Here is a 13,860-nt window from a genome sequence, read left to right as displayed (position 1 = left end):
GGCTCGAGCCCGGCTCCGGGCGCCCACGGCCGCGCCAGCGCCGCGGAGCCCACTCGCGGGCGCCGCGCCGCCGCCGCCTCACCTGCCAGGCGCCGGGCTGCGGCCCAATCAGCGGCGCCCGCTCGGCCGCGGCTGCCATGTTCCCCGCTCCGCGCTGCCAATCAGCGGGGCGGCGGCCAATGGGCGGCCGGGCCGGGGGTCAGGTGACCGCGGGCCAGCCGGCTCCCCATTGGCGCGCGCCGCGCGGCCTCCCGCTCGGTTTATGTGAGCGGAGTGAGTGATTGACTTTATCAGTCCAAGGACATTACTCTGGAGGCGAAGAGGCTGGGACTCGCGCGGCGATCGGCGAGGACCGAGCCTGCCTCCGCCCCGCCGGCCGCCCGCTGGCTGCGAGCGGGCGCCGCTAGTCAGCTCAGCGCAGCCGGGAGGCCGGTGCGGAGGGAGCCTGCCGGCCCCGCGGTGCCGCGCGCTCGGGGAGGGGGGAGCCGGGACCGGCTTGGCAAACTCCGCCCTCCACTTAGTATTTTGCTTATTTTTCTTTGTGCGCGCCTGTTAGTTTGGTAAAGCAGATCTCGTCCCAGAGTCTTTTCTCCTCCCTTCTCCGACCCCCTGCCTCTCCCCCGCCTCCCCCTCCCGCGCCTTCCACTTCCCCTCCTCCCTCCTATCCCTCTGCAGGAGACTCTCGCCAGCCTCGGAAAGTTGCAGCCCCTGGTGCCGCCGTGGGGGTCTCCGGCCGCGTCCTGCCGCCGCCGCCCTTCTCCGACTACGGCACTTCGGAGATCTCCTTCGCCCGCGCCTTCGCTCCCTTCGGCCGGACCGCCGGTGCCCAGAACGCCCCACCCATGACGATGCTCCTGGACGGAGGCCCTCAGTTCCCCGGGCTGGGAGTGGGCAGCTTCGGCGCGCCGCGCCACCACGAGATGCCCAACCGCGAGCCGGCGGGCATGGGGCTGAATCCCTTCGGGGACTCGCCGCACGCCGCCGCCGCGGCCGCGGCCGCCGCCGCCTTCAAGCTGAGCCCCGCCGCGGCTCACGATCTGTCTTCCGGCCAGAGCTCGGCGTTCACGCCGCAGGGTTCAGGTTACGCCAACGCCCTGGGCCACCACCACCACCACCACCACCACCACCATCACGCCGGCCAGGTGCCCAGCTACGGCGGCGCCGCCTCCGCCGCCTTCAACTCCACGCGCGACTTTCTGTTCCGCCAGCGCGGCTCCGGGCTCGGCGAGGCGGCCTCGGGAGGAGGGCAGCATGGGCTCTTCGCCGGCTCGGCGAGCAGCCTGCACGCTCCGGCTGGCATCCCCGAGCCCCCCGGCTACCTGCTCTTCCCCGGGCTGCACGAGCAGACCGCCGGGCACCCGTCGCCCACGGGGCACGTGGACAACAACCAGGTCCACCTGGGGCTCCGCGGGGAGCTGTTCGGCCGTGCCGACCCGTACCGCCCGGTGGCCAGCCCGCGCACGGACCCCTACGCGGCGGGCGCGCAGTTCCCCAACTACAGCCCCATGAACATGAACATGGGCGTGAACGTGGCGGCCCACCACGGGCCTGGCGCCTTCTTCCGCTACATGCGGCAGCCCATCAAGCAGGAGCTGTCGTGCAAGTGGATCGACGAGGCTCAACTGAGCCGGCCCAAGAAGAGCTGCGACCGGACCTTCAGCACCATGCATGAGCTGGTGACACATGTCACCATGGAGCATGTGGGGGGCCCGGAGCAGAACAACCACGTCTGCTACTGGGAGGAGTGCCCCCGCGAGGGCAAGTCCTTCAAGGCGAAGTACAAACTGGTCAACCACATTCGCGTGCACACGGGCGAGAAGCCCTTCCCCTGCCCCTTCCCGGGCTGCGGGAAGATCTTTGCCCGCTCCGAGAACCTCAAGATCCACAAGCGGACCCACACAGGTAAGGGGGGCGGCCGGCGGGCGCGGGACTCGCCGCGGCGCCGCGCCACGGAGCCGACTTTTCCTCCGCGAGGGGGACCGGGGTGGCGGCGCGAGAGAGGGGCGGCGCCCCGCCGGGGCCCTTTGGGAAAGAGGCGCTGTCAGTGCCCCTCCGCCTCGCGCCCGCCCGCCCTCCCCGCCCCGCCCCGCGGCGCCTTTGCCCACTTCTAACTTCCCGGGCACACGGCTCCGCGGTCTCGGGAACTAATTGGAACCTTCTCGCGCCCAGGAACCGACTGGCGCCGCCTCTTTTTGTCTCCCTCTCTGGGTTACTGGGCAGGGACCGCGAATGTGTGGAGAGCGTATTGCTTACAGGCGACTTAGCTCCCGGCACACATTCGGGGAAGGCAACTATACAAATGCTAATGCCAACTAACTTTCGGTTACTTCCGCTCTTTTTTACCCTTGATTGGCACATCTGCTAATTAAATGACTGATACTTTTGTCAAACTATTTTTATTTGGAGTTCCAGGTTCAATTCAGTCCTCCAGGAGGAAAGCTAAAGTAGAAAAGGCACCCCAGTTCCGCGGCTTGTTCAGAACATCTTGTAAAACTGTCTGAGCCCCTCGATTTATATAGCATTCTCTTTTCCAACGTTAAGCACGACGACCCCAGCTCTTTAATACCGGGCTTAGCAAAACTGCTGCATGTGAAAGAGGCAAATTAAAAGGTACAAAGAAGGAACTGAATGGGATTGTCCCGTTCCTGGCCCATTGTCCCGCCCGGGCTTGGTTACATCGCCGAGGTACTGGCGGAAAGTGGCCGCGCCCCGGGAGCCCTGGGCCGGGGGGACTAGCACCACAACTTAGGGGAAACTTTGCCGGAGCCAGGGGCCCTGCCCTCCTGCGCGAGAACAAAGGGGAGGGCAGGTTCTGGGCCGACCCGTCCCCATCCCCGTTCTCGACCACCACCCCCCCCAGCCCAGCAGGCTCAACCCGCCCTCTCCATTTTTCTCCAGGGAAAAGAGATGCCACAGCCTCCCCCAGTTGGCGCTCCCTCTCCGGGAAGACCGCCGGGCTCTCCATCTCTCACAGTGCGGCCCGAGGAAGCGCCGGGCCCTGACCATATTTCCTCCCCTTTGCGCTCTTGCCCTTTGCAGGTGAGAAACCTTTCAAATGTGAATTTGAAGGCTGTGACAGACGCTTTGCCAACAGCAGCGACCGCAAGAAGCACATGCATGTGCACACCTCGGACAAGCCCTATATCTGCAAAGTGTGCGACAAGTCCTACACGCACCCGAGCTCCCTGCGCAAGCACATGAAGGTAATTACCTCTTTATTAGCGGTCGGCGGTTTATAAACACTCGGCCCGACACCGGGCCGCGGAACGGAAGCGCCCGCGCTGCCAACCCTGTATACTCCACGTTAAATCCGATTTGCTCCAGCGGTGACACCTTGAACCCGTTTTGGGGACCCTGAGGTGGGGGAGGCGGGGAAGAGCACAGTGGGGAGGTGGAGGGAGCTGAGGGAACAATCGGTTGTTTACTGAGGAGCTCTAACCGAGCTCGCCTGGGCTTGAGGTGGCAGATGCTGCCCCTTGCCCGCTCAGCCCGCGGTGGGAACCCAGAATGCCCGCGCCGAACCCGGGGGTGGGTGGTTCATTCGCTCTTCGGCTTCCGATAAAACAATAGGGCTGAGGAGCGCGCTCTGATTCCCACGCAATTGTCTGAGACCTCGCAGCTCTCTGGGCGCCTGTGCCACCTCTCTCTGTACCTGCTTTCCCAAGCTAAAGCGAGCTTGGTGAAACCTGGGCCTGGAGTATTTTATAGGACCCCAAAGACTAAGTGCTTATCCACTCCACCCCTGGGGAATGCATTTTTGAAGGGGCACAAGTAAAACAGTGCTTTATTCCTTCTGCATAATGCCATTCCTAAGGACTGAAACTGTTTTGTTGGCGAACATCTCCGGGGGTTCTAGACACCGGTGATATGGGAATTTAAAAAAAAAAACAACAACAAAAAAACAGAAAAACAGAAAAAAAAATCAGCAGCATTTCTCTTTTAAGTGGGTCACTGGGCGGTCTTGCTCTTACAGTGCTCGAATTCTGCTCTTGTTTTTGCTTGCACAATGCCAGTTGGAATTATATTCATTATAATATATACATGTTAATTTTAGGTTCATGAATCTCAAGGGTCAGATTCCTCCCCTGCTGCCAGTTCAGGCTATGAATCTTCCACTCCACCCGCTATAGCTTCTGCAAACAGTAAAGATACCACTAAAACCCCTTCTGCAGTTCAAACTAGCACCAGCCACAACCCTGGACTTCCTCCTAATTTTAACGAATGGTACGTCTGAGGACAAACACAAAAAACAAACCCTGTTAACCATAGAATGGACCAAATGCATTTTAAAAAGGAAACTGAGACCAATCAGATGGAAATGGAATTTTAAGGCAAGAGGCCATATATATATAGGGGTACATCTTGTAAATTGCAATTGTCCAGGAAGTTTCTGGGGCAAGATCCAAAAGTAGCCATGCCCTTTTCTCAGGATTAGAAAATATGTTTTGGCATTCGAAGGATTTTTTAAAAAATCTTTTCACTGCTTTTCCCTCCCATTTCTCTTGCTCTCTGCACACCCCATCCCTGAACTCTTTCAGTTCATTTTAACACTTGTCCTGTTTCTTGAGAGGAAGTTATAGAAGGCTTGTTGGTGGTTGGTGGTGTTAACCTGATGGAAATCCTTCGCCTTAGTGGTGATTGTTTAAACTCTCACAGTCTTAAACCGTGCCAAAGTCCTGTTATGTCTTGAACTTTTTCTCAAAGCATTACACTTGTGAATGTATTTTTGTCTAATGGGGTCGAAACTGTTGTTCAGTATTTTTTCAGGCTGAGGATGTGATGTTACTCTACACAGATTGTGACGTTTAGTATACAGTTGCCTTTTGTAATAACTTTTTTTTTTGTAAATACATAACCATTGATGCCATATTTATCGTTTGTAATTTAATTATTGCTACAAGTGCCGGGAACTGAACAATATTTATGGATAAATGTTTTCTAACAAATTCTGTACAGCTTTTGATTATAACTGCTTTAGCATTAAAATTTTATTGTTTTGAAAGAAGAACACAATTTACAATTTTTGAACCACTGACTCCTTTCTCTTGTTTTGTAACAGCCTCCTTCTACAAAGAGGAGATGTGAGCAAATGAAATCTTGTTTGTTGGTATTTATAACTCACTCAGATCCCTTTTTTAATTGTTAAATTATTTTTCTATTGCAGTATAGATTCCTTACAGTGTCAGTTTCCATCTGAGAATACCCTCCTTTCTTTATCTTTAGCTCAGATGGTTGTTTAACTGCGAGTTTAAATGTGTTTGTCCTGGATTTTCAGCATGCAAATCAAATATTACCGATCAATTCAGTTAGTGGCCATGACATCTCAATCTTGTACTTCAAAGACTGAGAAGCTGGATTTAATCATCCCTGCCCTACATATATAAACATAAGGTAACCTAATGAGTTTTATGTCCCTTAGTTTTTTATTATCTTACATAAAAATGAACATTGTGGCAGGATGCATGTCTGTCTATTCTATCGAGCGATCACCCATATACCTATATATGTTTTTATCTATGACTTATCTAATCTGCTATCAAATCTATCTAGCTATCTATATATTTTCAAAAAGTAAGAGTATGTCTGAAACAGTGGTAATGAGTAAGGCCAGTTGAGCCGTGCTTACTTATGGTTAAAGTGCTTCTTAAAAGAACCATAGTCCATTTACAATTTTGGAAGGCAAAGGCTGATTTGTTTTGCTGTATATATTTCAACTCATAATTATCACAATTCTTCATAACATTTTTATAGCGGTGTAATAACTGCAGCGGTTCTGAAATGATACTATGGAAAGAAACATTTGCAAAATATGTATTTTTAAAGTTCATGGTTTGTAGGCAAAGATGTTAAGAGCATTGTTTCCATTAAAATCAATAACAATGAAAAATGGTTGTTTGCTTTGTGATAAAATATTAACAATCCACTTAATCTTCAGAGAAGCAACTCATATGGACAAACAGTTCTTTTACAGTTGTTCTATGGAAATGAAACGGATTACTATTGGGGGGAGGTTGGAATGGGTAGAGTGGAGACTTTTTTTTTTTTTTACTAATTTAGGGTGCTGTTTAATATTGAGAACCCAATCTCTGCATGAATAACCAACTTGCAAATCATCAAATAGAATGGTGGAGATGAGGAATTGTAAAGAATTTTAGAGATGTAATGAATAGGATTAAGTACCTCCTTCTCTTGAAGGGGCAATGCTCTAGGTTTTTTGGTGGCAATTTGGTAATATACATAATCATTTTGAATGCTAGAATTTTGTTTATTGTTCTTATTGAAGAAATAAAGTCTTGGCACATCTTATTTATGTTATACCATTTTTGTATTTGGTGCCTGATTTTTTCATGTTCAAATAAATCAATCTTAAATTGAAATACTCAGACAACTTCTGATGATTAAAAAACTTTGATCCCCTGGATTCAGTGGAAGCAGTCTATTTTAAATTGTCTTCTGCTCTTTGTCAACAATTAATTATTGACAATGTATAATCGCAAGTTACTTTGGATGCGATTTTTTGATTGTGGAGAATGGATGTTTTTGCACTTTTCTCCACCAATAGCCAAGGCAGGGGACTTGAATGTCATGAACAGAGATTGGGATGATTTCACAGTGACAAGCAGGTAAACTCGTCAGTCTACTACTGCTACCCCAGACGCTCCAATCTTGACCTTGACATTGAGGGTGCTGGAGCAAATTCCTTTTTCAGGACTTTTCCTTCACTTCAAACCAGAGACTCTTTGAAATGCTCAGCAAATTTTCCGAAAGTGTATGTTAGTAAGATTGGCTTTTAAACGTGTTCCAACTGAGGTCTGAACAATGTCGTCTTAAATTTGCATTGAACTTGCATACTTTATTGTTCATGAGTTCCCTCTCCACCCCCAAGTTAACCTAACCTTAAAGGGGAGTAGAGTGATGGGTTATGGTTACTCAGAAACTTGTTTCTTCTCCTCTCCATTAAATATATGAAGTATCTCCTGAGGAGGCATAAAGAAGAGTTTGAGCTTTCCTTAGTAGGAAATTATTGAAATTATTATACCATAACATTTTACAGTAAAGTATTGTGTCCTAAGTGGAGCAGATGCTAATTAACGACGATAACCAACATGAAGAGAATGTAAAAACCTTGCCCCTTTACATGAGATTCTCTAGTCTGGTGTACCATCATATTTCTCAAAAGGTCTGTTTTCTGCCCTTGTCGTCTGTTGCAAAGAATAGGTTTTGTGTTTTGGGTTTTTTGTTTTGTTTTTTTTTTTGGTGGAAAACTTTAAACAGATTTTCTTCCTATAATCTGATTCTGGAAGTGCACATTCTTCATTCTTTAGTAGATACCTTATAGAATAAGCACTCCCCCGCCCCCCCCCAAAAAATCCCCTGCAACCCTAAGGACGGATCAGCTGGCAACCACGAATAACAGCTGGGCTCTTAGTGATCTACCTGTTATTTTCCTTTTCGCACCTGTTAAGACCTTTGTTAGCAATCCATTCTCTTTTCCAAAATGGGTGGTTTAGCTGGAGATTTCCACAGTTAGGTGGGGAGAGGGGAGGTGTCTATTTCCACGCACACACAAATCTGGCCTTCGTCCCGGTGGAAGGTTAAAGATCAGTGTACAGGTTGGGCAGGACAGTGGGTCTTAGCTACCGCGAAGGTGGGAGTGCAAGAGGAACCGCCTCTCCTCACAAAGCCTCCCAGGAAAGTTGTGTTCTGGACTTCCTCGCCCCTCCCCCTTCTTGTCGCCTGCTGTCTCCCTGCCTCTTCGCCCCTGGCTACCTCTTCTCTCCCTCTCCCTATAAAACCCCTGAAACGGACGAAAAAAGAAAAAAAAAAACTCACAGGGCCTCTTGCCACTTAAGTTTCTGAAAGCATCGCCCCCGGCGCGCCCCGCCCCTGAGGCCCCGAAGAGCTGGCTCTACTTGGGCAGCGAGGCTGCTTTTCGCTCTGGCTGTCTGACCCTCGAGGCTCATCTCTCGTCGGGCTGGGCCTGAGGACGAGGCCGGGCGCTTCGGAAGTCAGGGCTCCCGCTAGCCTGTCCTCCGGCCCGTGGTCGTGGCGTCCGGTCGGTGCATACCCCCAGTTCTCGCTGGGGCCCCGGGGAGGGGACCTCATTTCCTAGGGTCACTTCTCTGGCGGGCTCGGCCCGCTGACCCTTTGACCTCCACCTCCAGGGCCCTGGGCGGTCGTAAGCCGGCGGTCGCCGGCGCTCCGAGGACGCTTCGCGCCCCATCGCCTCCCGGCCTCATTAGGCCGGCGAGGCTGTAAAGCAGGAATCATCCGCTGCCTAATCCGGACCTGGGGTCAATACGAGCCCAGACAATGGTGAGCTCCGAAGGCCGCGGCGTAGCGCAGACCGCTAACTTTGCGCCCCATTCATTTTCCCCGGGAGGTGGGGGTAGGGCGGAGAAGGAACCTTCTGACGCCGGGAGCCGGGCGGCCGCAGTCGGGGCCCGCAGTCCGCCCGGGATCGGAGGGGGAGGCGCGGCCCGGGGCTGTGGGCGGCCCGCGCGAGGGCCCGAAGGCTGGCCCCAGAGGGGGCGCGCCGGAGCGGACTTTGAAGTGGGTTTTTAGCGCGCACGTGCGAGAGCCGGCCGGGCCGGAGCTGGGGACCCGATGGGGGGGCGGAGAGCGGCGGCTCGGGCCCGGCCCCCTCCCCCGCTCCCCGCGTCTCCGGCCTTTTCAAGCCGCAGCCCGGCCCGCCGCCCCCGCCCGCTCCCGCGCCGCCCCGCGCGCAGGCGCACAGCGCGCAGCCGTCGAGTGGGCGCGGGGGGCGGGGGCGAGTTGAAAGCGTCGGGCCGCGCGGGGCCCAGGCCGAGCCGGCGGGAGGGAGGGGCGGGTTTGGGGGCGGCTCTCGCGTCGGGAACATGGCGGCCGGAGGCGAACCCCCGCGGCGCGCAGCCGAGCGCCGGCCGCGGCGGGCGGGACCGTGGTGTGCCGGAGACCCCTTGTTCGGCCTGGCTCCGAGCGCCGCGCGGGGGAATGTCGGTCTCGGCAGCCCGACGCGACAGTGGGTTTAAAAACCCAACCAAACAAAACGGAAGCGGAGAAGTTCTTCCAGGGCATTCTGGGCGTGGGAAGTTGGCGAGCCGTTCGTGGGGTGGGGGGCTCCCCGGAGACTCGGACCTGAAACCCGCCGGTCTGGACGGCGGACTTCGCCCCCGGCTCCCCCGGGCTGGGGGGAAACCTCCTTGAGTGCTCGTGCCTGGCTTGGGACCCCACCGCACCTTCCAGTCCCTAAAAAGGACGGGAGCGGAGGCCGCGACCTCCCCGGACAGGGGCCGGCCCGGGAGGGGAGCCCGTCGGCACCGTTCACAAATAAGGGGCCGGCTTGTGGACGCGGACGGGCCACGGCGAGATCAAACCCTCCACGTTACTCAGGCCCCGTTTTCTGGCTATCTCATTTAAATGTGGGCCTTTGAAACATGGCACTGTCCTTAGCTTTTGTGTGTGCCATAACAGCTGGTGGTCTTAAGCTAAAGGGGGGCGGGGGGAGGCCACAGGCCCCCAAACTTTCATTCAGCTTTTGCTCCATTGCCTTCGTGCCGGCGTGTGAGAGAACCCCAGGCTGCTTTGGTATCTTGAGCTCGTGTTTTCTCGGCAGAAAAATGCTGCAGATTTACCTTCAGCTGTGTTTTTCGTGAGGGTGAAAAAAGTGAGATTAAAGGAAAAGTGTTCTCGAGACACACACCCCCCCCCTCCTGTAGGAAGTAAGTCTCCCAAGTTCTTGCAGTTTGCACCTTCGTGGGAGACAACAGCTAAACGAAAAGGCGGTCTTTCCTGAGCTGCACGCTGTCAAGCAGTTGGGCTCCCGAAGGTGTGGGGCAGTTCCCGTGGGCCACCTCGGAAAGGGCCCCAGGTGGGTGGGCAGGTCATTAGAAAGGCTGGCTCAGAGCTAGGGGGAAATCTGCAAATCAGCGCCTTTATCCGCAGAGAACAATTGATGGGGTTGTCTTTCCTCCTTTTCAGTGCACAAAGAGGAAGGCTTTGGGGCAAGAATTTGGAATATGCATTTAAGTTGTGCTTTGCATCGGAAACCCCATAAGCATGCCCTGCAGATTTTTCTGTCCTTTTCTTATGTGTGATTCCTGCAACTCAAAGGGGCTGCAGCCGCGTCTGCAGTTTGGAAACTTGTTTTGAAATTGCCACCAAACAGACACTACTCCCCCCCTTTCACTCCCCCCCTCCACTTGGGTGAAGTTTCCTACCCTGGGCTCGGCCACCAACACCCCCCCCCCTTTGCAGTGCAGTGACATCTTTGAGAGATCAAAGGAAATAAATGGTACTCGATATATACTTTGTTTTTCCATGCTGTAGTTTGAACCCTGAGGTTTGAGCTTTTTCCTGGTTAAATCTCTCTCGGTACCCAGAGTGTGGAAAATGAAAAGTTCATTAACTTGAAAAAGCTTTAGTAAATGGTTAGGCCTTTTGTTTGAGAACTACAGAGCCCAGATTGTCTCTTAAATTGACGTCAAAATCAAGCCAAGGATGCACTGGTGAACTGTCTCCCCTGGATACCTGTGGTGTTCTTTGGGTCATTTGATACGGTCAAACTCTGGTTGATTTTTATAGGAGTTATGTGAATGGAATTTCTGCAAAGCTGGACTTGTGATAAATCGGTAGACCTCTTAATATTTGTTTGACTGACTACTCCAAAGGGCACTGCGCTTTTCCCACCGCGGTTTGGTTTCTAGCATAACTATTGAAATTTACAGCTTGAAAAACGTTAATTTCCAGGAAGTATTTAAAAGGGGGAGGGTGTATTCCGACTAATGGTAACAAAAGAGCAAAACTTCTTTGAATAAAATTCGAGAAACTTCTGTTTTTAAAATCTGTTAAAATGAAAGAAAATATTTCAAAAGTATCCAACGATTTTGTATATTTTAATGTGATAATTCCACTTGTTTACTAATCTAATGAATAGAGGGAAATGTGAGCGTTACATTTACCAGGGAACTCCCTGGTGGTGCAAGGGTTAAGATGCAGTACTTTGAAGCTATCCACTGCCACTGCAGCACAAGTTCGATTCCGGGCCAGGGAGGTGGCCCACATGGTGCGGCAGACCTCTCCTGTCTGGCCCACTGCTCCCCTCAGCAGTGTATTTCAGTGGGTCTGCTCCCCACTCTGTCTCTGGTGAATCTTCTCACACACATCCCCCATCTCTGGCCTGCACCCCAGTTTTTTATGCATAAATAAATCTTTTTTTTTAAAAAAATGACCTTTACCAGATGACAAGTTTATACAATGTTTGATTCCCTAATAGGTTGCATATGTTATCTAATATATTTTATTAAAACACATCCTATGTCAAGATCCTTTGAAAGTAAGGTGTTAAAAAATAAAACATTCCATCATGTTTGTTATAAACTAGCAGTTACAACAATATATCTAGTAACATGTTATGAAATTTTTCTAAGAGTTAATGTAGACTGTTTTGACCTATCTGCAGTTCACTTTTTGTTTTTTTGCCAGTGTTGTCCTGCTTGGTATCCGGGACAGTCTCTAATTCCTGACGAAGAACTTGATACTGACGTTGGTATGCAGCAGCCAGCCCTCCATAACACTACCTATCCTAAATGCAGGGTTAATGCCGAACCTACTGTGCAAGAAATGATTTACTGATGAGGTTTCAAAGAAAACCACATCAATTTGGATGTCTGTTACCTTGAAGTGATCATTTTAAGAGTAGTAGCTTCTTCCCTAGGTATAAAAAGACTATTTTCTTCTTTTGGTATATTTCATTCTGTGTTGAGCAATCATTTGTGAAATGAAAAAGCAAAAAAGCTCCCCCCCTTCTCCCTGGACAATTTGGGATTATAAATGGGAAGATGGAGGTGAAGACTGGCCTAATTCACAACCCAGTGTGTATTATCTCATGCATTGTGTTGACCTTGTTGAAAATCTCTTTCAAATATCTGCATTGCACACGTAGAGGTAAAATGTTTAAAACTAGAGACATGAATGCTTGTTTTGTTGATTTCATATGCTTGTGTTCAAAAAGCAATATCCCAAATCCCTGCAATTGTTTGCTTTAAATAAAGCCATTTAAATTATTTTTTGGTGATTATTCTTTTATTACTGTCATAACTGTTGCCCCTAAATAACTTTGATTAACCTGTTGCGTTGGAACAATCTTTATTCACATTTTTTTATGATATAGCTGGGCTTTATGATATAGCTGAGCAATAAACTTGGAAAAAAACAACCCACTGAACAAATACCAACCGTTTTGAGCTCACAGTGTTTTCCCAGAGGTCTCCAGGCCAGGTGCTGGGGAGGTCAGGGGAAGAATTCAGAGTCAAGGATTGATTGCGGTGGTTAAGAAGGAAGGACTGAAAGCAGGAGTTTGGAGAAAAAAGAGCATTTGAACACTACTATTTGGGTGAGGGGGAGTAAAAACCTGAAGGAAAGACAAGGCAACGATAACCTCAAAGGAGAAAGGAGGGCTTCTGCAGAAGGGACACTGCAACTTAGCACATCACATGTATATTATTCAGAAACCCCATAGTGGTCCTTGGGGCAGACAACTTGGCAACCATTGATTAGAACACTTACAGAATCATGGAATATAGGTGTTATTAAAACAAGTTGTCTTTAATTAAGTATAGTATTAGAGAGAATGAAGACACTTCAGAGAAATTCTTTGAACTTCAGATACTTGATTTCTCATTTTAAATTTAACATCTGTAATCTAATGTAATCTGTGAGTGGCCATCATTCTATTTATTTGACATGATTATGCCATGATGAGATCTTGTAAAATTGCAGCCTGATAGAGTAGATTGCTATTGGTTCTTTAGATCCAGTTTTATTAAAATTTCTGCCAAGTAGACTGATGATATTGTAATTTTTAAGTAGAGAGGGAACCTCTCATCTCCCTCTGATTTTGTTGTTCATTTACATTAAGAGTAGAGGGTGAATGGGCCAGTCAAGAAAGGCTGAATTCTTGAGTTTTTAGCTCCCTAACTTTCACATTTTTATACCCTCTCTAACAATGCCAGTAGAATTTTTGTTTTTGTTTTTAAGAACAAGAACTGTGTTCTTTCAGACAGGCAGTGGAGTATTATAATGGGATTATTAAAAAAGCCCTTGGAAAGGTAAACTACAAAGTTGTATGCGAGCCAGCTGCGCTGTGATAATAATACCTCCTAGGGTCATTCTAAGGATTAAACAAGAAAATGTCCATAAGGAGCCCTTGTAGTCTTCCCTGAACAAACGTTAATTTCCTTCTTTCCCCCATGCAGGTATCTATTGTTTTGTTGCTTTTGCGTAGATTTCCTATTTTTAAAAAATATTATGGAATATTTTACTGAAAACAGAGTGATTTGTACTGGGGTGCAAATTAATGCAGTTTTCAGAAAATAGATGGAGACTTAGGGCATATAAGAAATACTGCATTTCATAAGCATAATCACTGGATCAGGCATGTGGGTTTATGAACATAGCTATGAATATTTAAACACATAAAATTAAAATGTTATTAAATGCCTGTTGTTCATTATCTTCCAATGAATACACTTATTCTTAGATAAAAATAAGTTGTGTGCTTAAAACCTGTAAATATAGTAATTTAATGGTTTACTTTTAATTTGATAAAATTTTTACTTTAGTCAACAGCTTGACTCTTACTCTATTTAAATGACAATTTTACAATGTGAAAATTGGCGTTCACATTTAACAAAAAGATTAAATCTTGTAATGTCTTAAATTATTCAGTTTTTCCCTACGAAATTTATGTTAGTATTATGCGAGTGTGACTATAGAGTAATGAGGCTGATTTTCTTGTGGGGCTTGGAAGCTGGCTCTGAAAGCAATTCCCAAAGAGGAGTCCCCGAAATGTTTTGACCAATGTCAGCATCCGTAGATAAG

At 49.5% G+C, this 13,860-nt stretch overlaps 1 protein-coding gene across 2 annotated transcripts; it reads left to right on the top strand.

Moving 5' to 3' along the window:
- The first annotated feature begins 289 nt into the window (after window positions 1-289).
- ZIC3 (Zic family member 3) lies at window positions 290-11,669 on the top strand. 2 transcript variants are annotated; one of them, XM_037512877.1, is made up of 3 exons: window positions 290-1,902; window positions 3,040-3,203; window positions 4,055-5,024. In XM_037512877.1, exons 1-3 carry the CDS (start codon window positions 843-845, stop codon window positions 4,232-4,234), a joined length of 1,404 nt encoding a protein of 467 aa, XP_037368774.1. In that variant the 5' UTR covers window positions 290-842; the 3' UTR covers window positions 4,235-5,024. The 2 variants fall into 2 exon arrangements, with proteins under 2 accessions (XP_037368774.1, XP_037368775.1); XM_037512878.2 differs by lacking the exon at window positions 4,055-5,024 and adding an exon at window positions 11,464-11,669 and having other exon boundaries at window positions 843-1,902.
- The last annotated feature ends 2,191 nt before the right edge of the window (window positions 11,670-13,860 follow it).

Source organism: Talpa occidentalis, unplaced genomic scaffold, assembly GCF_014898055.3.
Source record: "Talpa occidentalis isolate TD23 unplaced genomic scaffold, MPIMG_talOcc4v2.1 talOcc4.15, whole genome shotgun sequence".
Classification (NCBI taxonomy): Eukaryota; Metazoa; Chordata; class Mammalia; order Eulipotyphla; family Talpidae; genus Talpa; species Talpa occidentalis.
This window is presented reverse-complemented; position numbering and strand designations above follow the sequence as displayed.

Coding starts and splice junctions, on each gene's coding strand:
- ZIC3 (XM_037512877.1), top strand. CDS start 843: ATGACGATGCTCCTGGACGGAGGCCCTCAGTTCCCCGGGCTGGGAGTG. Junction 1,903..3,039: donor CCACAAGCGGACCCACACAG/GTAAGGGGGGCG, acceptor TGCCCTTTGCAG/GTGAGAAACCTTTCAAATGT. Junction 3,204..4,054: donor CCCTGCGCAAGCACATGAAG/GTAATTACCTCT, acceptor TGTTAATTTTAG/GTTCATGAATCTCAAGGGTC.